General features: G+C 39.8%; 2 protein-coding genes across 2 annotated transcripts in view; one reads left to right on the plus strand and one right to left on the minus strand.

The window, feature by feature from the left end:
- The window catches only part of LOC147168591 (uncharacterized), a 53,654-nt gene extending 37,051 nt beyond the window's left edge, over window positions 1–16,603 (plus strand). The window contains exon 5 of the mRNA XM_086084709.1: window positions 16,519–16,603. The gene's annotated coding sequence lies outside the window, so the exon portion shown is untranslated. The remainder of the gene's footprint in view (window positions 1–16,518) is intronic.
- The window catches only part of gfra4b (GDNF family receptor alpha 4b), a 37,513-nt gene extending 13,950 nt beyond the window's left edge, over window positions 1–23,563 (minus strand). The window contains exon 1 of the mRNA XM_086084707.1: window positions 23,198–23,563. Coding sequence (XP_085940833.1) covers window positions 23,198–23,240 — 43 coding nt within the window. The 5' untranslated portion in view covers window positions 23,241–23,563. The remainder of the gene's footprint in view (window positions 1–23,197) is intronic.
- Window positions 23,564–26,040: the final 2,477 nt, after the last annotated feature.

Below are 26,040 nucleotides of genomic sequence, written 5' to 3' on the forward strand. Positions count from 1 at the left end.
GAGCAGCTATTTGTAAACAAATGACTTGAATCTGGATCTCATGTGACCGCCGTCATGCATTTGGGTCCATCTGTTTGCGCTTTTTGCAAATTAACACAGAGTGAAGCTGTAGACTGCCACATTAGCTTCTTGCGCTTGTCGCTCGCTGCCATATGCTCGTCACTGGTGATCAAAAGGCAGAATGTTTTATTTGCGTGTTGTGTTTTTCAGTCTTTTAAAATTGTTAATTGATTAAAGAGAATTTCGGGTCTCAAGTAGCACACAAAACAACGGCACATTCCGAAGTGAAATGTCACTTTTCATGACCTGATGAGCCCCCTTTTTGATCCGTGTCCGTCGTCTTCAAAGAATTGGCCGTTAATATTAAACATTAAAGTCGGGCCAAAAAAGCAAATGTAAATTTAAACATTCTAAAAGTGAGCTATTTCTGACATCAAAGACGCGCAGATTGATTTTGAGACAGCAACTATTCAAAGTGAAACGCTGTCACTTGGCTCACACTTCAAACACATGCTGCATTCAAGAACCAGCAGGAGAAAAAAAACAGCCTTATTTAGCTTCAAAGTCCTGAAAAGAGTCACAGTCACACTTGAAGCACAATGTGCTTAAAATGCAAAACACTTTTTTTTTTTAATCTGCAATTTGGCTCGATTTCTGTCCAACAATCTTCATTATTTAAAAGCACAGATCCTTCACATCATGCCGTCTAAGTTTAGACTTTAATGAATAGGAGAGACTCTCACAAGACTATGGCTCAAACAGACTATGGCTAAGGGTCTGTTATAAAAACTAAATGTGGACATAACAGTGGATGTAAAAGTCTACACACCCCTGTTCAAATGTGAGTTTTTTTTTTTGTGATATAAAAACATTATGAGGGCAACATAAATCCTTTCAAAACGTTAATCAATGTGACCTCGAATGTTTACAGCTTAATTAAATTAGAAGGAGGATAAAACCCTCTCATACTCCATACTCAACATAAACGATTTAAAAAAAAGAAAAGAAAAAGAAAAACAAACAACTGAGTTAGGTTATAGGTCACATTAATGATAGAAGTTATTAAATGATTCATCTTGGTCTCATTTTTCATACCACAAAAACTTAAACAGGGGGTGTGTACACTTTAAATACACTAAATATGAGTGTTTAACTCATCTATACATTGACTAATTGATCATTAAGAATGATGTGGAACCAATTTTTGCTTCATTGTTTGTTGAATTAAGGAGTCAGAGGTCAGCTATGATTAAGATGAGCCTAAGCAAAGTTAACTTATTTGGGTTTGTGTTGGACTCATAATTTTGGGTTAAGTAATTATAGAAAATAATAATAAGGGTGTTGTCAGTTACTGTGAGATTTTCACTTTTTAAATTTTGAGTTCAAAGCATTCAAATGGGGAAAACACATTAATTGATCCTTAAATTTACCTGCAGTCAAAAAAGGAAAGGCTGTTTATGCATAATTACATTTTCAAAGAGCATAAATATAATTATGACGATGATTTAAAAAAAAAGATAAATCTAAAATATGTTGTAGGTTGTTGTGTGTGGCTTATCAAAAGGTGACTCTTCAAACCCATTTTCTTGTGTTATTTCTTTTCCAGATTCTCACCATTAAAAAAAAAATGTAATTCAATTGTAACAATCAATCCCAAACCAAAAAAACATCTCATCCAGTACTGTGCATCGTCAGTCACGGGAGCTTCTAATAGCATCGTGGTGTCAAATTAGCATATGCGTCGTAGCCTTGAACATTCATTGCTTACGCAAACCCAGAGAAAATCAAAGATCATCAAATTTTACCTGAACTCGAATAGTAAACACAAAAAATTGATTGCCTGAAAAGTCTGTCTTCGTTTGGGCTCCCTGAAGCACCTGAGGCTAACATCATTGGCAAGCTGGAATAAGTTTGAAACTTTTAACTACTTGCTGCTGACACACATGGGGAAATTCAAGCCAACTAAAGATCCTCTGCATATTTTGTTTTGATTGAACTCTCTACACAGATACAGTAAGTAATGGGAGACCATTTTCTCCTAACAAAATTGGTCAGACAGTGCCTGCTTATACATTCAAATGGTGTCTTCCCTGCAAGATGCTGCTGCACAGACAGACATGGTATGATAAAGAAGCAGAGACACATAAAGCCATTCTGATGCTTAATGGAGAGCTAATGTTTTGCTGTGTCGCTTGCGGTTCCGAGGAGACAGGAAGCCTCCTCGGAATGGCAGATGCATGCTTAGGGAAGCTTATCAAATGTCCAAAATGTACACACAAGCACACAGCTGGTTGTAACAGAAAGGGCTGTAAAAAAAAAAATAATAATAATCCAAACAACAAAAAGCTTATTCTGCCAAGTTTACAGTCGGCACTCGAGTAATCATGATTTTTAATCAGTGTGTTTGTTTTTGAATATTACCACAACATCAACAGCTGTACAACGTCAGCGCTTTCAATGATTGAAGGCCAACGACATCATAACAAGGCACCAAGGCTGTGCATAATTCAGGGCACTCTTACATGCGCTGGCAACAATGAATCAAATGGGAAATCAACAGCTACACCTTTGTGCTTTGAATGACTCAAGGCCAATCATATCCTAACATGAAGTCTGTCCTAATTTAGCCTCCCTCAAATATTTGTTTAATTTTTTTTTCCCAGGAAGCTTTGCTACAATCTTTCTACCGTTGGCTACAACCAAAGTGACATCCAGCTTTTATTTCATGGTATTTACGTCTCGACAGGCACGTGCAGAGAGGATGGGGGGGGGGGGGGGGGGGGGCTATGGGTGCCGGGAAAAATAATAAAAGGCATTTATTTGCTCTTACCTGAATCAAGCTAAATGTAAGACTTTTTTTATGCTACAAATCCTAGTTGTGTTACTTAAAATTTACATTTCCTGTACATTTTAAATAATCATTTTATTTATGTAAATTTGTTGTTCATAAATAATTCTTCATACACAAATGTCAAAAAGTATTTATGGTGATTGGCATTGCAGACAAGCAACAGTTTCATTATGTGTGATTTATTGTTTAGCCATTATTTCAATTGAGAATTTTACAATGGATAATATTGAGTTGAGGTCAGGTGGTTGACTTGGCCAGTCTAAAAACATTCCTCTTTTTCATCCTGATGAAGTCATTTGTTGTGTCGGCAGTATGTTTTGGGTCATTATCTCGTTGCATGATGACGATTTTTTACTGTAAATTGCCAGACAAAATGATTTAGTTGACTTCAGAATTCATTCTGCTCCACCCATCACGAGTTACTTCATCAGTTAATAACTACATTGATTACAGTTAATTGTGTTAATCAGCCAATTATTTTTTCAAATGATCAATGAACCAGATGAAAAACGCTACTGGTTATTACAAATATTAGGTGTAAAGTATTTTCTGTTTTGTAACAAAATGTGTACTTAAATCTTTTTTCGACTCCCCGAACTATTGTTAATCTACACTAACGCAGTAGTTTAATCATAATTAAAATCCTGCTTTTGCTAGTTTTTATAAATCCGGAACTATCCATTACAGCTGCACATGATCTGTGTGTTAAAGAGCCCCCAGTTGTGCCGCCAGCTGTGTCTGTCACTCAAATACCAAGAAAAACAACTTCTCCATACAGTCACTAATGCTCAACAACAAAGTCTACATCTTAGACTTGAAGCTACCAGCGTGCATTTAGAAGTCGAAATTTGCTGGCGGCGTACATCGCCGCAGACACAGTGAGACGCGACATGATTCATGTGAGTCTCCATCACCATAAAGACTAAGAACATGGCAAAATCCATAGTGTGCTTTATTACCATGCCGTAAATCCGCAAGCATTTGCTTTGTTTTCCAATTTTATGGATCCAGATGTGCACAAAACTGGCCATGTGCGACAACGGCGTCTGTTTTTTAGCACTTATGTTATTTAAATGCCTTTCACGGCCTCTTTGAGAATGCCATCGCTTTATATCTCGCTTTGATTTTCTGTCTCAGTGACGTGTAATCATTGTCATCGCTCATCCACAGTGCTGGACACTTGGGGACACGTTTTCAGTGAAAGAGTAAAACGGGAAATGTGGGTCATTGTGTCCAGACTCCGGAGCAGAGGAGTTCGTTATGGGGTGACCCACGGTAGGTAGCTCAGTTACATGCTTTATTGGGGCTCCTTTGCTTGTCTCTATTTTAAAGCCCGAGACCAAGAGGTCACTCGGGGAACAGAGCCTGACATGGAGATCTAAAAGAACATGAGCTCTCAAGTGTAAAAAAGCCTGTTCACCGCTACGCAAGCAAATTCTGCCAAGCATGTAACGAGTGCTATGGACTATAAGGATTAGTTTCTCATAGTGGATGACTACAAATAACGAGAAAGGACACCTGGAAGTCATTCCTAAAAATATTTTGAAGGGCTTAAAACTCTGAAGTGCGAGTGAAATGATTTGGTGATGGCGTCTTCTCTTTAATTATTAAAATTTTCTAATGTTGACATGCGGATTTCTTTTACCGTTTTTTTTTCTTTCATTTTTTTTTGTAGGATGCAGCACAACTATCTTTGTAGATGTGGAAACAAAGAGCGTGTATAGCAAGGACTTTTCATGACTGAAGACCAATGACATCATAACACTAAGGCTGTCCAAATTGAAGGTCGTCAAATTTAAAACGCACACTCTTGTTAAATTAGGCCCCTTAATGATTAGATAGGTGACTTGAGCGAGGCCATTTTGTCGCTGTCACCTGGCCGGGCTTGGCGCCTTCCTATCTATCTGCACTCTGGCACACTTATCCAGTTGAAAGCAATTAAGACAATCAGGTCACACATTTTCACATGGGCTAGGCTGAGCCGTCCCCCTTGTGTAGACAGTATAAGAGTAGAGACCATTTTGAATAGACTAGACCTTCTTCCGCAGACTAAGAGAAGAGGGCTCCACAGCTGTATACTCGATCTTTCTGGCATCCAGTAAATAGTTCAACTGAGAACATGCAGTCTTCTGGTCATTACTTTTAGTATAATATCGCAAGCATTGATACAAGAACCAGTGAAAGTTCCTTTACTCTTCCTTTTTTTTTTTTTTTTGGTCTAATCAAAATGCACACTTTTCCTGTTTTTGTGTAATGTACATAAGGACTATTTTTGTAGCAACAAAAAAAAAAAATCTGTGATTTGATTGGCTAAAGACGAATAATCTAATGTAAAGGCTGTCTTGATTGAACGCGGCCCACTTATATCACTTTTGTAGGTGGGCATGGCAATTATATTTCTATCGGGTAAATAGAAATTGTGAACACAATATCAATAGCTTTTCAGCGCAAGTGCATTGAATGACTGAAGGCCAATGATATCACAAAGCAACAGGCTGTTAGAATCGGATTCCTTCAAGTGCAGCATTCTTATCCAGTTTTTTTGTACTTCACGGTGCCTTTCTACCTCTGCCAACAAAGAAAATATTTTCATAATCAATTGCTTTACAACGTAACGTAAACAAAAAAGTAGAAGAAATTGAAAAAGAAGAAAAGGACGTAGTAGTAGTCAAGGCAACTAATGTGTGCCTCATTGATAGTTTAGCATGCAGCATTCACGACAAGGATTTACTATTTGCAGCACTAAAAGGCACTTTAATTATATAGTGTTTGTTGCCTTTTAAAAAATCTCATATCTGGCAGTTCAAACTTTCTATCGTATTGCGTAAAAAAAGTGTTCAACAGACGTCAAGGTGTATTCCACAATGCAAGCTTTTATTAGCAACTCAATGCTAATAACAAGCCTCTGCTCGGCAACACTTGGACAAGCCGGGGCAACATAAGCGTAACATTTAATAGCATAATAACATTTTCATCACACTTAATGTGGCTCTATAGTGACTTCTTTAGCAGTGAGCGCTATTGTTAAATAAGACACAATGTGGCCCAAGAAAGTGTAGTGAAATTGTGTTATTAAACTGCGCGCTTTGATTTTGAAGGTCTGACTTTTGACAGGAAGTGTTACGCATATTGGCTGAGTTTTGCAGAGCACATTAGGAGTGTTTTGTTTTTGCACTACAAAATGTTTGGGAAAAGGATTTTGAAAATTAGACAAAATTTAAATTAAAAAAATGGTTGAAAATCAAATCATATAAAAACTAAGGCATATGAAAACCGAGGTTCCGTTGTATGGCCAATGACATCAACAGTCTTTGCAAAGGCTGGCTGGTTTCTCTTCCCCTTTTTCACAGGAAGCATCATGATTATCCTTCACAGTCTTATTAACACCATTTAAAACATGAACATAAAATAAGTATAAATGAGCCTTTAGCAGATTAACACATTCTCTGGTTAATTGACAGTAACTGTCTGGGAACACAGTGCCCCCAAGGAATTACGTAAAATGCAAAACACGAGCTCGTACGGAAGTACTTGACATCAACGGATCCTCCACTAGGCAAAAATGTTAAGCGATTCACTTTAGAGAAGTGTCTTTTCTATCACAGATGGTCTCATTAATGTTAACATTTTGGTAGGGCAGGAAACGTGTGGGCGCTAGAGAGGAATAACTTTTGCTGTAAAACTCCCCATTTATAGTTGAAAGTTTGAAACTTTTGCTGGCCTCGCTTTGAGTTGAAGCAAATTACAGTGCCGACACCGGTGGCAACCCGGGATTAACACATGACAGGCAGCTCATGAATGACTGCAACATGGCTCCAATAGGGACTCAGCAGACTTGTGTCTTTTCAGTATAAAAATTTGCTTTTAGGCTGAAGAACAAGAAGAAAGGGAAGTAAGACATTGAGAGGAAAAGTAATGGGGTGAAGCAGACTGAATAATTTCCCTTCGAACAGTACACTTAAGTTGCGCTATTAGCCGCACGCACTGCTATAATCATACAGCGTGGTACATTACCATTTGTATGTTGCTATTCTTTTTTAAAATATCAATAAGTGCACCTTGTCGCTCAATCTTAACAATAGTGAAACAATGAAAGTTCACTCGCATAATATTTCACCGCTAACAGTACAATAGACCCCCAGCTTTAAAAATATGCCTTAAAAACGATGTTATGTAGAAAAAGTGTACATGCATCGAAGACTCAACATACAGTAACTTACTGTATGTTGAGTATTGTTGTAGTCTGTGTACACGTTCGAATGTCTGTTGCTGAAAGGGTTACACAACTGTGACATCGTTACGGGCTAACTGGCCTAAGGTATTTTGCATTGCTTGTTAGCGTTAAGCTGTCAGATATCTTAACGCTAACTCATCAAAATGAGCAGTGTTACGGCAATATTATACTGGTGACACTACTGTAGTGTAGAGTGTTTCAAACATTGTTTTACAGGGTGCAGTTCATTCAAGTTAGAAGCGCGGTCACGGAACAAATTAAACTGATAAGTTAAGGTACAACGACTGTATGTTGAATGGAGTTGAGGCACTTCATTTAGACAAAAGTAGTGCTTTGCAGCCATCTTGTGACATCTATATAGTCATTTAAAAACCTTTGTGGGAAAGCGTTACTTACTCACGGGTTTTCGCTACGAGTTGCAGTGTTCTGACACCAATTACTACTTTCCTATTATTCTGGACTTTGGCACCATCTTGAGGCATCTTACAGCGTTATAGAGCAGCCAAGAGCTCAGAGTACAAAGCATTTTTGGTGCGAAACGGAATTCGATTTCTGGTGTGGATTTTTGGGGCGGAAAAGATTCCCAACACTGTTACTTTTGATTACATACAATACAGTGAAGTAATGTCAACATTGGTTTGAGCCAGAGGAATTATTAAAACTTGCAATCTTACCTATTTCTCCAACGCCAGCTTTGCAATCATTCATGCCAAGCACCGTCAGTGTTTTGGTGACCTTTTGTTCGGCGTAACAATAACATATGTTGTTTTCATGAACCCAAGCTGTTTCTCTTCTTTCTTTTTGAAAGACGTGTACAGAACTACCGAGGCAAATAATCCCAAGCAGCAGGTTGTACTGGGGAAAAAAAAAAGCCCACAAAGTCCACTACATCTGGCTGCAAAATATGTAAAGCAGTTTTTGTCACCAAATCATCCCAAAAAATAAAAAAATAAATACTTTCATACATAAATGTCTAGCTTGTAATGGGTATTTCTCATACCATTAATGAGGAGGTCATTTAGAAAAGACGACATTTGTGAGAGCATAACAGACTCTCAATGAGTCAGCTCCATAAATGCATCCACCGTCTATATTGTTTTTTCATTGCTAACAAACAAATTATTGTGCAGCGGAACTGCTACTCAACAGTGGAGTTCAACTGAAACATATTTTTTTGTCAGTGTTGTCACAACACCTTATTAGACTTCCTTTCAGCCAGCATTAAAGGATTAACTTCGCTTTTTTTCCCCTTTTTGGCTTAGTGTGACTTTTTTTCTGAAAGGAGGAGGGTGCTAAGGGGAGAAGGAGAATGGGAGGAGTTGGTTATTGGCCATCTTTCGGTAAACAAAACACCTTGATTTGGATCTTCCGTGATTGTTGTTGTACAGCATCTGAGAACCCGCTTGTTTTGTTTGATAGGATTTATTATGACACTAAACAGTAGCAACACAATGAAATGCTTAACATCAGATTTCCATGTTATATAAGGAGTGGAGTATTCTTTGAAAATAAAGACAATTAGCTTCTCGCACAAGCTCCACTGGCTAGCTGCCATACCTTTTTTAACAAAAGGTTAGCGACGTATAAATGTGGGTTTTAATGCTTTAAACTACATTAGAGGTTGATTTCATCCTAGTATGCTTCCGTTTATTTATTTTTTTTACGGTTGATAGTCGGTTAACTTCTCATTAAGTTATGTAAAGCTCCCTAGTGGTCAGAATTTGGCGCAAACATCACTGTAGCTGGGATTCAATTTCCAATCAGGTAACCGTGTTCGCTATTTTAAATAAAAATAAGAATACATGTTTTAGCGCAAGTAATGCAGCAATGTTTGTCTTTCAAGCTGAAATATCTTCTTTCATGCCTGAGCATGTGTGATGTCGTTCTCCATGTTGCAAAATATACAGTAGAGCATAAATTGAATAGGGATTTCACCTTATTCGTTGTTCACATTTCTGTCTGGGTTTTATAATGATCGGACTTTGGACTTGACAAATTTGTCGGTCGTCACAGAGCAGATTCCGTTCAAACTCGTATGTTCTACATAAATGAAGTATATTCATATATTATTGATAAATAGCTCATCGCATAAATTGTTGAAAATCCCCAAAGAGTGTGTGTGGCTGCAATATGTGGTGATACTTGTCAAAGGGGCACGTCCGCAGCAATGTTGCTCTGGTTTCACAGTGATCACTCACGCCGAGCTGTCGAATCCTTCGTGGCATTCTCCTCATCCAATTAATTAGGGCCTTAACAAGCGCTCTGAGAAGGATGCAACTTGCATCTTCAGGGTAGTGACAGAGCCAAAGGCTTCCTTGCGCAAATGAGGGCAAATTCTTGCCACCGCGGCCTTTAATGAGAAGCAAGAAGTATGTCGGTGTCAAAGAAAGTTGTTGTTGGCTTGAGTTTGCTGCCACGGCACAAAGATCGGTATTTATGCCGAGCGGAACGTGGTGTAAACAATAGTCAGGTTTCTATCCACCCATTTTTATTGGAATTTTCAAGAAATGCGAAAATGAAACTGAATGGAAACACTAGACATTTGAAAAAGGGCCCAAAATTCGTAAAAAAAAAAAAGTTTTTACACTTGGAGGACATATTGAACAAAGGAAAATGCGAATTTTGGCTATAGAAAAAAAGGTTTTGCCAATAAACGCTGGCAAGACTGGATACACGTTTTGACCGAATATGTTTGTAGACACAAAGCAATTGCGGGTGATAAAGTAAGGTATGTTTAGGGGGACGACGAAACAGAAGTCTTTTTGGAATTAATTAGAGAAGTGAATATTAATGCAATTTTCCATGGAAAACAGCAAAGAAACGCTACGGTTGATCAGGAATGACAAAAGCAAACTCATACGACGTCTTCGCATGGCGCAGTCGCTTCCTGGTCTTCTCCTTCTTCTTCTTTTAAATGACTGGTGGATCACATCTCTATGGTGTGGAGTCCCCTCTCAATATTCGCAAAAAAAGAACAGAAACGGGCATAAGCCGTTTTGCGCATTTTCGGTAAATTCGCTTAAAGAATTTGAAACAATTGGATGGAAACCTGACTGTTGTCTTTACTGTCACTCAATAGGTGCATTTTAATCCATTTATTTAAAGCATGTGTGTGTGTTTATTTTTTTAATGGCCTCTCCATATTACAGATTTTCATCTATAGCAGGTGGGTCTGGAATGCTTTTTGACTCGGCTCCTGTAACCCCTTTTACTTTTTGAAAACTGTCATTTTCACCATTGACCACTGACACAGAATGGGGCCAATGAAATCAATATTAATGTCTATATCTATATTATACATCAGCCGATATTCCACCTTCATGGGTAGTATAAGAGCCCTAACAGAGGCAGGACAGAGCTATGTCTTAATATTATGCTCGGATAGGAATGAGAACTTTAACAATTGTCTGTTGTCATCCTGCCTAAATTCCGTCTTCTTGCCTTAGCATCAATGTACATACACTGGCAGAATGTTGCCATTTTTTTGGGGATAGTAGGACAGATGATTGCACAGGGACCATGTCATTATTTTCTTAATTGTTTTGTTTAAAATGCCTTAGAGTTTAATTTGAATGAACAAAATAATCATTCTTTAATAGACTTTTGCCCAGGTATGCAAGACTATGGGCACAACTGTAGTATCCGAGTCGTAACCGAATTGTGTGTAAAATTGACGCTTCTCCCACTCTGGTGAGTTGAAAGCGATATCCGACGACGTCGTTATTCCGATTGCGGATGCCGTGCGACTGTGTTGCAGCGATATCCCTCCTTTGCCGGGCTCTCGGATAAAAGGCCGAGCTGATGATGCAATTTTGCAGTATCTCCGCGTAAAAGAGGCTCGAGATCCTGAAAGAAAAGTTTTAATAATCACAGTCTGCTGTGATACAAAAGTACGGCTGAACTTGCAAGTGCCAATTTGTCGTCTGCGTCATCGGCTGCGCCTGAGCGATTAATTTTGGCGTGGTGAACGGAGGTGGCATCCTCCCCCCCCTGTATCAAGCAGATGTTGTAAATCCACTGCAGCTCGCATAGACAGGTGCCCTCCAGCAACTCTTTTCTTTTTTTTTTTCCTTTTGTCTGCTGCCTCGGTAATGGCACATTTCCTTTCTTGGAATGCTGAGGGAATGAAGCGGCACGCCATCAAGCTTCTATCATCTCCTCATTACAAGGTTATACAGTCGAGGCCTGTTGACCAATCACCTCCGAGGGGGGGGATTTTTTTAAACCATAATGTTGAGGGCCGGCGTAAGTGTTTGCAGATGCAGAAGGTGAATGAATGCACAATGGCAGGAATTCGTGCTGATTGTCAATTTAAGGCAGTTGTGTGCAAAGTCTGGCATGGTGGGGCATTTGCGGCCCGCAATTTTTTTCCTTATTGTCTTATTTTTTTTTTAATATTACGTTCAAATGTTGAATGTTAAGATGTGATACTGAGTTTTTCACAATACGTGCAATCCCTTAGATGATTTTTTTTTGTCTTGAAATTTTTTAATTATGATCACTTAATGGTGGCAGCTAACTTTATAACAAACAGCAGATAATGAACAAACTATGAGAAAAAAATACCTGTGCTAAGTGTTTAAACATTAAACAAATTGTTGCATGACATCATTTAAGACAGTCTGCTAGCTTAATGCTAGCCCGCAATGCAAAACGCCATAGCTAAAACACAGAGACGAGCATTGATGTTGCTGTAGTTATAACACATTGCCCAAACATATATTGAACACATACGTTGCAGCAACACGCAGACAGACAATATGACAATACACAAAGGCATATATTATTTATCCTCTTTGAAAAACAACTACTATTCCTGCAGCTTACCAAGTCATTTAGTTGTGAAACTCTTTTTTGCATTATATGTCTGTATTTATTTTCATTGAATGCACAGCTGATATCTTGGCTGTTTTTTCTTGAAATTATTTGAACTCAAAGCATAACTTTCATTGCTTTTAGTGTGATCAAAAAGCAAACGACGAAGAATGTAAAAGTGGCCCCAGCATCCTTCACTTTTGCTGAAAGTGATCCATTGTGGAAAAAAAAGTTTTACATTTTCTGGTGTTCTGTATAATAAAAGTTGCCGGACATCGACAACTGCATTTAGCATATTTTTAGGGCAGGAATTAAACTTCACACCCCCTGCGTTATAATATACCCTGACTGCATCTGACTTGTTATGACTCTGATACTCCTCCAACAGTGAAAACAATTGTGGGTATTACTTTGTCCCTCCATTCTGTGTCGTTTTCATTCATAGGGAAAAGTGAACATCAGCTTTAACAGGCAGTGCAAGAGGGTTAGATAATCCGATTTCTTGTTTCTTGAAGAGCATTGTTGGTATTAAGCTCATACGCTATGTAAATATATGCATTATCTATCAATGCTCTTCTCCGATAAGTCAATCTGTACCTTCATTAAATGTGACTGATTCATTGGGATACGCTATTCCTTAGGGATGACCTGCTCATCCTTTCAGCCAGCTCCTGATCTAAGTTCATGTCATTGCTTAAATGTCTCATCAAAATCTCAAATGTTTTTTGTTTTTTTGTTTTAACCAGGAACAATGAAATAGTAAAAACCCCAATGGATAGTTAGATAGAGTGTTAGGATGCCGTGTTTCTCGTTGCTGTCAGGTTCCATCACATGGAATTGAGGCAAGACAAATGACCTGTCAGGGTTCGTGAGCTTCTGGCCATGCGGCCATTTCCAGCATTTCCCATATCTACAACACAACAATAATTCAATTTATTTCATGCAAACAGGCATTTCCAGACATTCCTTTTGATTGCGGCCACACGCGGCTTTCACTGATTTGATTAACAGGAGAGCTCCTCCTGGGCATAAGAGACGGCAAATTAATTTCTGCTCCAAAAGTGTTTGCGTCTGCCCTCGCGTACGTTCCAGCTTGGGAACACTGATAAGGAACTATTGCATTATCTCGGCTGAAGCTCAGTGGTATTTACTTGTCTGTGCATGTAAACTAACACTGCAACTTTCTATATAGTTGGAGGCCACAATTACTTTTTAATGAAACAACGTTAATAATGCAGCATGTACACATATCAAATAGCGCTGTTGCTGCCGGCTTCATTCATCCTGACTGCCATGAATCTGTGCAATGAAAAACGCCAGCGAGCATCCATCGTCGGGCTTAATGTACAGCTGAGAAGCGTTGAGGAACGGCTGGTATCGTATGGGTTTCAACATTGTTTACGCTTCGTCTTGTGTTGCGCAACACTTGTGATATAGCGCTGATGACATATGGCGAGGCAGCGTAATAGGCTAATGTTTATGGAAGATTGAAGTTTGAGAGACGGGCGAGGAGGAGGCTATAAAAGGCAGGACGCACGATCACTGAGGGAATGGCAGGAGATGAATATCAGGCAGCTGTAACGTCGGAATTCTAATCTTTAAACTCTTAAGAATACTGGCTTTATTTCAACGGTTTCAATTGGGTTTCAGATCAAAACGTGACACAAAAAGTTCAGTGACCAGCTTTTATTTGATGGTATTTGTAAAGAGGAGACTGAAGAAGAAATGGATTGTTGTTCACATCATCAATGAGGGGTACTTTTCATTTTCTGAGATCAAATTTCAAATGAATGCGCACAATTTTCAACCTTTTAATAGTGAATGGGCAACAGTGGATATTGGTTAGAGCATAGGTGTCAAACTCCGGTCCTGGAGGGCCGCAGTCCTGCCGGTTTTGGATGTTTCCGTTCTCCAACACAGCTGATGTATGATCAGCTCATCAGCAAGCTCTGCATAAACCTGGTAACGATCCTGCTGATTGGAATCAGCTTGTGTTGGAAGAGGGAAACCTCCAAAACCTGCTGCGGCCCTCCAGGACCGGAGTTTGACACCTATGGGTTACAGGTTTCCTTCCACATCCCCCAACACATGACCCTAATGAGAACAAGTGGTATAATAAATGAATGGATGGGTCTACTGTATATTAATGATCAGTCGATAATAGTTCCAATAGTCATACTTAGTTTCTATTTGGTAACTGACAGTGCCCTTTATCCATTTATATTGTAGCTATTAATGTCAATTTAACGAAGAACAGGCAGCATCCTAATGTCACAATTTCACTTGCTGTTTCCAACAAGGGTTTTTCTAAAACAGTGGTTCATTACATCCCAAAAATATATATAAATGAGTGGCCATATGTACCGGTCGGTCCCGGTGTGCAATGAAAATTCTCATTTCACACTCAGCTAACCTGGGGAAGGGAGAACGTCCTTGGACCTTTTGTCAGACCCCCGCTCAAGAATTCCCTTCCATCTATCATCATGAAAATCCACTTAGATGTAACAGTGTCCAGGAAAGAAGTGGAGCTCGAGCTTCCTCTGCAAAGGGGTTCGGCTTGCCTGTCTGGAACAGTTTTTCTTAGTGGCAAGAATCCCAGATAATGAGCCTCAGTTTCCCTCCATTTCACAAAAGACTTCTTTTTTTTTAAGGAAAAGCCATCTTCCGTCTGTGAGCTTAGTGATCAAGATCGATGTTTGCGGTGCTTCATGGAATTGGTTTGTGTGATAGTACCCCTACTTGTGATACCGCACATTTCCATAAAGATATGATACGAAGCAAAATAGAAATAGGTATTGTTGATACTGATAACGGTACTGATACTTACTTACTGATAAAACATGACTTGAGTAAAGAAAGACAGAATTACTATTGTGGATGTTTGCCGGGGAGTTCAAAGCTGTGCAAAAACATTTTTGCTTGACTTTATTAGCTACAGTGAATCTATCACAGCGTCAATATAAAAAATACTGACATTTGACGTGAAATATAATTATTAGGATTCCTGCCCTCACCTATGGTCACAAGCTGTGGGTCGTGACCGAAAGAACAGGATTCCGGATACAAGCGGCCGAAATGAGTTTCCTCCGCAGGGTAGCTGGGCTCTCCCTTAGAGATAGGGTGAGAAGCTCGGTCATCCGGGAGGGACTCAGTGTCGAGCCGCTACTCCTCCGCGTTGAGAGGAACCAGTTGAGGTGGCTCGGGCATCTGGTTCGGATGCCTCCTGGGCGCCTCCGCAGGCCCCGGGGACGACCCAGGTCACGCTGGAGAGACTACGTCTCTCGGCTGGCCTCGGAAACGCCTTGGGATCCCGTCGGAGGAGCTGGCTGAAGTGGCTGGGGAGAGGGAAGTCTGGGCTTCCCTGCTAAAGCTGCTGCCCCCGCGACCCGACCCCGGATAAGCGGTAGATGATGGCTGGATGGATCAAAAGCATGAATATAATGCAAGATCGCCCACCCCTAGTCTCAGGTAACAACCGATCACAGCTCAGCTTCAGAAAACACGTGACCTGTGATTGGTTGTTACTTGAGACCTGAGCAACATTGATGTAATCTTCAGTCGACAGTAAGAGGCAAAATGGCCGCCGCCCCCTGGGGTGGATAAAAATGGCTGGATTTTGCTGCATAATTTATATTCCATAAATGTAATATTAATCAGAATGTCATGTTTCGACTAGTGAGGTCACATATAACATATTGTTGTCAAGAAATGTTTAAGGCTGACTTCCACTTTAAAAAAAACATGTTGAGGAAAGTAGAACGAAAATGCAATCCAGAATAATGATCATGAAGCATGATGTAATGACATCTTGAGGAAGTAGCAGTGAGTGAAGTCTGACACTGGATCCTGCATTTTACTATCACCGTCGATTTCACACGGCCATTGAGACGGACGGTCCTGAAACCAAACCCCGTCGTCACACCAATTTTTTTAGCCAGTCATGTTGAATAAAATGGAACATCAAGAAGATATAATGGGAAGGCTTATTTCATTAAATAGCACTTAAATCCTCAAGAAAGATTTTTGGGGACAACACTGAAGAACTGTCACTTTCATGTGAAGTAATACAGTTTGCATAACAGTATAAATTGTCTTGTATCATCCTCAAAATAACTCACAACCCTTTAAAGTGCCGGCAACAAAAGTGAGTACACCCCTGAGTGAAAGTGTCCAAATTCTGACATTGATGGCTGTGTTTAAAACGATGCACTGATGACTTTTCACTTCAACAAAGAAACACATTTCTTGATTGTTGTTCAATAAAAACAGGTAATAATAGCATGTTTACAAAAATGTGAAAGGTGTTCTCACTTTTATGAGATACTGTTCCTTATGCCTCCCTACCATTTATTGGCCATTTTCTCCAAACACATTCCATCACGGTGAAATAAATGGAGGCTACTTGACGGTAATAATCAGGATGTGACATGCTTTGCATCGACAAGCGTTCACTCTTGCTGCCAACTTTTTGTGTAGTGATTGAAGTCATTACCCAGGCAGACGATTATGCGAGGCATTGAATAATGACAGCGTGAAAGGTCAGAGCAGCGAAACGGACATCCAGAGAATGTGTCTCCTCTGCAGACTTTGCAACCTTAATAATTGAATACTTTTTAAGGGCCCTTGGCTGGAGAAGCGAGCCAGTCCACCGGAGGAGAAGGAGGAGAGAGCCTTTCTGTCTCGGAAGCTTTTAACTCCACCGCCGCACAACAAGTGAGTGAATGTTACTAAGCTGCTGTTTATTGACGGACGGAATGCTCATATCTTTTGATAAAGCTTTAGTTCCTGTTCCTCAAATAATCAGCTATGTTAAAAGTTCAGTAAAGATGAGAGGTACTATTAGGGCGGATGTTTGCAGGTTTTAGCTGTTTGTTCCATTTTTCAACGTATTAAAAGGCGACAAGACAACTTTTTAATTGCTTGTATACAAATGGGTCTCTGGGGTGTATGAAATGACACGACCATTTTTTGGGAACTCTAGGGAGAAAATGTGTCTGATTGAGCCGTTCTGAATTTTGCCAGTTTGTGATGTAACAGTTTCATTTACATAATATTGCGCCCCGCTATCAATTGGCAGCGGGAGGATTTTGTGTTCGCCGACATTTCTGTTGCATGTGCCACATAATAGACAAAACACTTAATTGAGTGTAATTTGGTGAAGTACTGCCTCCACAAGCGGAAAAAAAAATGCAATCCATGCTTTTACTGTCTTGATGAGAGCTCACAGTTCAGAAGAACAGAAGAGGGTGGTAGGCACACCCTTCAACTGCTAGCCAAAACAGCAGCACCTTAAAGGTTAAAGGGTTGACCCATAAATTAGATTTACAATAATATGTTTGATGCAGCAAAATCCACCTATTTTCTTCCATTTCAGGGGGCGGCCATTTTGCTGTTGCTCAGGTAACAACGACCAATCACACCTGTTTTCTGAAGCTGAGCCATGATTGGTCATTAGTGAGCAACTACGTTGAGCACCATTATGCAGAGTGCATCTTTAATTTAATGGCGTTAAAGGGGAAGTCAACCTTCAACATTTCTCGACAGAAATATGTTATATGTGACCTCAATAGTCCAAACATGACCTTCTGATATTACATTTGTGGAATATGAGTTGAGCAGCAAAATCCAGCCGTTTTTATCCATCTCAGGGGGCAGCCATTTTGCCACTTGCTGGATTTTGCTGCTTAACTCATATTCCACTAGCGCAATATTAACCAGAATACCGTATTTAAAGTAGTGGGGCTGCATAGAACATATCATTGTCAATAATTTTGTTGGGGGGTTGACTTCCCCTTTAATTAGCTTTCCATTCGAATCTGATGTTTATGTTGATTTCTGCAATGATTCAGAGGTTTTGATGGTTCACATATTTATAAATGACATATACGTCTGACATCCACCACATATGTCTGCCGGCACCCCAATCAAGTTCGCCAAAATCGCATTCGACCTGCTGTCTACCCTGAGCTGGCACTTAGACGTAGTCTGAGCAGGCCTAAGTTGACATTGACTTCATGCCACCAAATTGCTGCATCGCCGGCAACACGCACTCAACGCTTAGCTTGCAAGATGCGCTATCTACGAAAATAGAGCTCCGAGTGTCAAATTTGGGATCACCGGTGAGGAAAAAGTGTCATATCAGGATCCCAGCCACAACACTACATTAAACATGAAAAATCAACTTTTTGAAGCTTTTAGCCATGTTAAAATGCTAATTTCTCACCAAAAACATGACCAAAGTTGTGTTTTCATCCAGCCCCTCCCAAACTGAGAAAACAAGCTGTTGCCACTGTTTGACGTCATTGCGCGCGGCCGTTTTCTCCTCCCTCCATGGGTTAATGACAAAAGTATCCTTTATCCATAAACATTCTGTCCAAATGAATTCAAAGCAATCAATTATTCTTCACATTTGCGATGCCAGAGTACAATGAAATGACAATTGGCTGTCTTAAAATCCGTTGGCTGACACTGGTGTAAACTACAAGTAAAACATTTGTGCTGTTGTACTTATGTGAATGGGTGGTGTAGTGGATAGTGCGCTTGCCCCATAAGTAATAGGATGCGGGTTCACGACCTGCCGCGCTGCTTTTTTTTTCTCTCTCTCCTTCTTTCCTCTAACCTCTCTGCTCCCCTCCTCTTCCACAATTTCTTGCGGCACGGACCCGTTTTGTTTCAAATGTTCATACAAGAATTGATGGCTTGCGTGACCGAACCTAGAGATCTAGCAGCCCGTGAAATTTGGAGTCCATTTTTAAAAATCGGCTTAAAACCTAGCTGTATGTTTCGTGGCCGTTGCGGCTCGGACGACGTCATGGGAGGGGCGCGGCAGCCACAGAGGGAGAGGCGGGGTTTTACTGAAGAAAGTAAGAAAAATAGCCACCGAAATAACTCATATTTCATAAGAAATGACATCGCGATTGTGTCAAAGGTAAGATTTCATCATTAAAAAAACCATGGTGTGTAGTCCCTTTAAATTCCCCACAAATCTCATATTACATAATTCTATTGGGTGTTATATAATCTTCTGGCTGAGCACGTTTTTTTACGAAGTTAAATAGTGATGACAAGGCATAAAAGAGGTTAAAAATACACATAAAATGTACGTACAACTATGATGCCAGCTGCCTCAGGTGTAATTCATGCCAAATGCCTTGAAGGAGGTCAAGCCAATATGCTTGCTAATGACATGCTCTGCAGTACTTATCTATCACCATTACAGATACAGGTCACATCCCGCAATGTCGAATCCATAAAGTCAAAAAAAAGAGTTTGGCTGAAGCTGGATGCTGAGACGCGTGGTGCATCATACTGAATGAAAATGCATTGAAATGATTCAAATGAATGAACATTGAATGAGAAGTCACTCTATTCACTCTGTGTGGTGTTGCAATCTAGTGACGAGGCGATCGCTGCCTCTGAATGTTCTTAACTCCTGTTTCCAATGCCGGCGTCGACATGTATTAATCAGCCAAAAAGGCTGACAAGTTCAAATCAAACTACTTGACAGTTTACGGAGTAGCGCACTCCATTTTGTCTTCATTCACATCACGCTAAGACCCGCAACCCTTAATTACTGTTGCTTAGCCCGTTAAGCTTTCAGCATGGCGCTTCCACTGTGTGTGCACTTCTTGGAGTAATATAATTGATCCAACCATTTTCTATAGCGCTTATCCTCATTAGGGACGTCGGTAGCGGGAGTCGATCCTAACTGATATTGGCGGGGTACACCCAGGACTGGTCGCCAGTCCGTCACAAGGCACATATAGACCAAAAAGGATTCACATTCACACCTAGAGGGACAATTAGAGCAAGGCGTCAAAGTGGTTTTAATCGCAGCTATTGGAGTTCGGATATGAAAACTAGGTCCACTAAAATGTTCTGCCTCGTTTGCAGACACATGTAGACGGTATTGGAATGCGATTGCTCTTTACTTCTTGAATGATTAATGTTATTTTTCTGCTAAAAAAAAAGTTCGCTAACTACTTATAATGAAGTTTTGAACTTCCTAAAAAAGCACTTGGGCTGTAATTATTTCAAAATATAACCTGCCACTCGGTTTTTGGTGTTCATCACCTAGCCAGTAGAGGGCAGTCATGCACTAAACGTGCCCAGAAGAAGACAGGAACAGGAAGTTATTGACCTCATGTAGCAACAGCTAGCTCTACCCTTGTTTAGTCATGGGATAATGACTTTGTTTCAATATTCGGGTTAAGGTCAGAATTCCGGTTTCTGAAACAATCGAGGTAACACGTTTACATGCTCATTTGTGCTCGATTGGAATAACCCATTTGGACAGCGACGCGCGCACAACGTAATTACGTAAATAACGTTTCCGCTTTTAACTTACTATGAAGAAAAGAAGGGGGGAAAAAAACACTGAGTGGGTCCTGAACCAGACACATGCTGCTTACAGGCAGAGCGCGTTATCCACTACACCATTCATTTAGTTATGTTCAAAAGCGCAAAAAAGTCTTATTTGTACTTTACATAAGTGTCAGCCAAAAACCCTTTCTGGGATTTTAAGACGGCCAATTGTCATTGCACTTTGGCATTGCAAATGTGAAGGATAATTGATGGCTTTGAATTCATTTGGACAGAATGTTTACCGATTTAGTTTCTATAAAGGCCCTGTGAAGTGAGAATAAATGTCTACTGAGAATATTGTGGTTAACAACATGCCAAATTTGAATGATTAAAAACGTCGCCAAGTATATAAAATGAGGCTTTAATTGTGAAAAATGAAGCTCATCTTTGCTCAAAAACACTGTGGGTGTGTCTGCTCAGTATGTGAAATGACTTCCTGCTGAAAAATGGAAGATACATCATCTAGAATCTCTCTTTTGCCACTTAAAGCCTCCCATGCCTCGTGGTGTACATGTGACATGTGCAATGACAATAAATTAAATTTCAATTCCAAAACGAGGAACCCTCAAGCAGCCATGCCAGTCAGAATCCCACGTCACGTCAGGCATCTTTTTTTTTTTTCTATTGTTACTCATCTGCCTTTCTCTCTGTGACTTGCACGCACTCACAGTCGACAACGAGGCACTCTAAAGTCATGGCAAGCCCTACACTCGTAGTCGTCAGGTCGTATTTTTTTCTCACTTGCTCTTCCTCTTTCTCTGCATGGTGTCTGCGCATTCACGGCCGACAACGAGGCACTCTAAACTGGCCGTGCCAGCAGGCTACCCGGAGTGAAGATGCATTTTCGGGGCGGAGCATGGCTAGCTAGCTAACTGCATGTTGCAATTGCAATTAATTAGTCAATATTTACATTCCAAATGAAAATGCTGCGAGCATGAAAACCCATTCTCAACCTAGGAGTCCCCTTTTCGAAACTTTTTGATAGGATTTGTTTGTGAATTGCGATTGTCTACCTTTTGCCATTTCACATGTGGAATCTCTCGGGAACTTCTTATCACACCTAAAATAATCACCCAACCTACAGTTTGTGTTTAATTCCGTATAATTTACAGCTTGTGTGTGTATCTGTGAACGCGCGCGCCGGCTCACATTTATCACCCCGATAACATCAAAGCTCGCCTCGCAGACTGCTCGCCGGGGGATCTGCTTCATTTTTCATAACGGCCGCGGCAACAGTAATGCAGCTTGAACTCTCCGTCCCGCGCAATGCAGGAGCTGACCCTCCACTCGATCAATGTCTGTACTTCGGGACCTCCCGCGGTTTGAGTTCCAATCAACTTAAATGCAAAACTAACACAATTTAGATGGACTCGTGATGCTATGAAGTGATTTAATCTTTGCACTGCTAATTGATTTGAGCAGAAAACCTCATTGTTGTCACATTATCTCTCAATGAGACGTGACATATATTCAAACATGAATCTTAAGATTTTGCTATTGGGCTGAATTGTGTTTAATGTGATATGATTGGCAACCAATCCATGGTGTAACGTAGCTGTTATGGCGCGATTGAAAATGGATGGATGGGCTTCAAGGTATCTGTGAACGGATCACTTCCTGAAGTGATTCGTTCTTTTCTCAGTTCATTTGAGCTCGGCCGCGCTCATGTCGTCAATCTTGGCGAACGACCAATCAGCAGCCAGCGTCAGACACGGACGGGCGAACGTACTCCCATGCTATTGGCGTTAGCCAACGCGGATTAGCGAGTGAACGAGTCAGTGAGTGACCGTGTTGCCATTTCCGGTTCACGAATGATTCAGTGAGTGAACGTGCTTTTGTTTTTGATGGAAACACACTCATGACAACAAATATAGCAACATAACATTAACTGTGTTTAAAAAATATATATATTTACGTCCGGGGCGTGGGGGAAGGGGGGGGGGGGTGGGTCTGCGTCAACGAACGATTCGATGAACGAATCTTTTGAGCGGTTCTTTTTAACTCATTCACTGCCATTGACAGCTATAAATGTCAAAAATTCATTTGAACTATTTCTATTAGTTTCACATTTTTCCCACTTTTTTTTTAACAAAAGTATGAACACCTAGAATGTTTTTATTGTACATTTAGAACAGATATAAAATTTGTGATTGATCGTGAGTTAACTAGTGAAGTCATGCAATTAATTACGATTAAAAATTTTAATCGCCTGTTGCCCCTCATTTTTAATATTCTTTTTTTTAATATGAATTGGCAGCGAATTAGTTAATGAACTGATTCTAAAGATTCATGTCATGCCCATCACTACTGCTGTGTCCGTTCTAAATGAATGAACCAAATATGATAATGAAACATTTAAAATATGAACATTTGTGGGTTAAACAAGCTTTTTAGAACAGCTCCCCTGAGATTTTTTTTTTTTTTTTTTTTTACAATTGCACAGCTGACCGGACCAAACGCACATGTGGCCCAGATGCCTCAGGTTGCCCATCCCTGCATTAGCGGCTTATCTTCCCAAACACATGCATATGTGGCTTGCTCTTTAATTATTTTTAGCATGTACGACATGGACACACTTAACAGAAAACGAGACACACCATTGTGGACTGTTGCCTCCCCTTAAAAAAAAAAAAAAAATCAATAGTGCTCCTTCTTTCAATTACATGGAGAGCAGGTGTCACTTTAATGCTGCATGGGGGATTGTTTACTGGAATAAACAGCTCAGCAACGCATAAATAATTACCACTGTGTAATAACAATAAAACAGAGGGAGTCGATCGAAGCAGTTGTAATTCAACTCATAATGCAGCAGTTTAACGTAAAAAAAAAAAAAGTACAAACAATAAATAAATACATCTAAATGAATAAAGTAAGTATTCTTCATTCATGACACTCACAGCGATAAGTAATTTGAGTGACTCAGTCCCGCTTACCGTAACTTGTGAGATGGAGAAGATAAAGCCCCCACAGGTCCATCTCTCTGCGTCAGATGATGATGTCTTTTTTCCCCCCCTCTTTGGAATAATAAACGCGTGGGAACTTTCACCTCGCACCGGCTTGTTGTTACGCGAAAAGACGAGGGTATCCAAACACGCGCATTATTAAAGAAAAATATTATTGCCGTTTGTAAAATGCCACGTAATCTCCCAAGTCGCCGTTCGGTCGCCTTTTAAGGTGGTAAGATCCCATCAGTTGACCCGAGACCGGGACTCTGCTCGTTGCGCATTTGGAGCTGCGCGTAATAATGACGAGTGGAAGTTGGACAGCGCGCCTTCTCGTCCACACAGTGTGGCTGTGAGTGTCTGAGTGAGTGAGAGAGAGAGAGAAAGAGAGAGAGAGAGAGAGAGAGAGAGAGAGAGAGAGAGAGAGAGAGAGAGAGAGAGAGAGAGAGAGAGAGAGAGAGAGAGAGAGAGAGAGAGCGCGCGATTGGGAAAGCTACTGAAAGCTACTGAAAGCTTCTGCGGCGAGTCGAGGTGGCCGGACAAGTCGCGCTGAAGAAGATGTGAACATGCAGGAAAATGTGCTTTGTGTTCATATACTCCACTGGCCACAACATTAGGTACACCTGCTGCACAGTCCGGTGACGACAAGAGTTGTAGGTATTGAGAAGTCTGTCTTTTCACATTAACAAAACAAAACAAACAAAAAAAAGGCTCGATTGCAGGTTACAGTGATATTCAACTGCACCGCGTCATAGAGGTTCTTAATGTTCAGATTTCTATATTTATATTGATAGTGTCAATCAAAAGTGAACATCTCTACTGTGGAACCTCTTGGGGTGGGGTTGGGAATTATTTATTTTATTTATTTTTAGGGGGGGGGGGGGGGGTGTTCATGCCGTGTCATGCAAAATCTGTAGTTAAAACCATCGTCATGCATGACGTCATCATGAGTTTTCAGCTCCGTGAGCAACTGAAGTAGGTGTGGGCGAACATTGGTGGTGACGGATCACATTTTATTTTGAAAACAGACAAGTGATGGTTCAAGTCATTTAGATGAGGTAAAAAGAAAGATAGAAGAGCGATTGAACATTTAAAGTACGTAAAATAATGTATTTTAGTCATTTATAAATAATAGTACAATATAATATGATAATGATAATATAATATATAAAATAATATATGTATAAATATGTATTTTAATAACTCTAATTTTAAATCACATTTATTAGAAATAATTTAACTCATTCACTGCCATAAATTCATTAAAAAAATAGAAAAAATTAGGGCCGACAGGCAATTAAATTTTTTAATTGTAATTAATCGTATGACTTCACGATTAATCACAAATTTTATATCTGTTCTCAATGTACAATGAAAAATATCAAGGTTTTCATACTCTTGTTAACAAAAATGAGAAAGAATGTAAACTAATAGAAATAGTTAAAATTAATTTTCGACGTTTATAGCCGTTAATGGCAGTTAATGATTTAAAACAAGAAGAAGAAAAGATTAAAAATTTGGAGCGTCAGGTGATTAAAATTGTAATCGTAATTAATCACATGGCTTTACTAGTTAATTCACGATTAATCACAAATTGTATATCTGTTCTAAATGTACAATAAAAAAATCTAGCTTTTCATACTGTACAATGAAAAAAATTCAAGGTTTTCATACTCTTGTTAACAAAAGAGGGGGGAAAATGTTAAACTAATAGAAATAGTTCAAATTAATTTTGGACGTTTTTAGCCATCAATGGCAGTGAATGAGTTAATTACAGTGAATTATCCCATTACAGTCTGAAAAATAAAGGTGTTTGATTCCGAGGTTATATTTATTTATTGCATTCCTGGCACCATTGTACACATTCTCATTTGCTTCTATACAATTGGATAATGGTCGGTTTTGTATAGAATCACTAAGGGTGCTAAACAGTATACTATCTGAATTTATAGTAAGCAGGTGGGGATTGGGTCCACATAAAAAAAAGTGTGAATAACTTCATAGTGAACATTGAATATGTGGGGGGATTACTAAATTTCTGTTCCATGCCATTATGGCTCAAGAGTCTTCAAAGGGTTTGTAGTTTCACTTTATTGTAGTTTTGACAGTGGTTACCGTCATGTTTGAATTTTTAAAAAAGTACTTATTTTACTTATGGACTTGGTGATGGTGATTCGATTTTTCGTCACATTTTTTCCTGTGATAAAATTGTTTTGAAATTAGATACTTTTTTCTTACTACTGCTCTAATAACTGGAGTTTGCTCTTACTGGACTAACATACGGTGTAATTCTGTCAAACTGACTTTCCGTGTGGGTTTTTAAGGTTTAGAGAGAAAAATATGACTTTTGTCTGTAGTCATCATCTCAAGGTCTTAAACTTGACAAGTGTGTTTCTGTGGCTGAGAGGTTTGAAAGGAAACACAAGGTGAGTCTGGATGCCCGAGTGTTATGCACATCTTTTTTTTGAAGGTCGGCTGTGCGGTCGATGAGTCGTGGTCTTACATGAACTCGGAGAGAAAATTAAATAGACGCACACGCTCACACACAAATTCCCTCCATGAGAGAAGAGAAGAGGCAGATTTAGGGCGAACCTATTTCAATGTAGGTTTCCAATGCAGTTGTGAAGCCTCACAGTCCAAATTCATGCTGACAGTTCACCTCTAATTGGTCGTACAATAATATGCGGGCAGTCTTCTTTGAGTGGGATCCCTTCTCAGGTCACATCGCTCTCGGTGCTGAACAGCCCAAACTGGCCAGGTTTACCTTCACGTTGGCAAATGCAAACAGATTTTTTTTTTTTATGGCGTTGATGTTTCATCATTTGTTTATGCGG

This window comes from Leptonotus elevatus, chromosome 9 (genome assembly GCF_054856555.1).
Source record: "Leptonotus elevatus isolate MCC_2025b chromosome 9, RoL_Lele_1.0, whole genome shotgun sequence".
Taxonomy (NCBI): domain Eukaryota; kingdom Metazoa; phylum Chordata; class Actinopteri; order Syngnathiformes; family Syngnathidae; genus Leptonotus; species Leptonotus elevatus.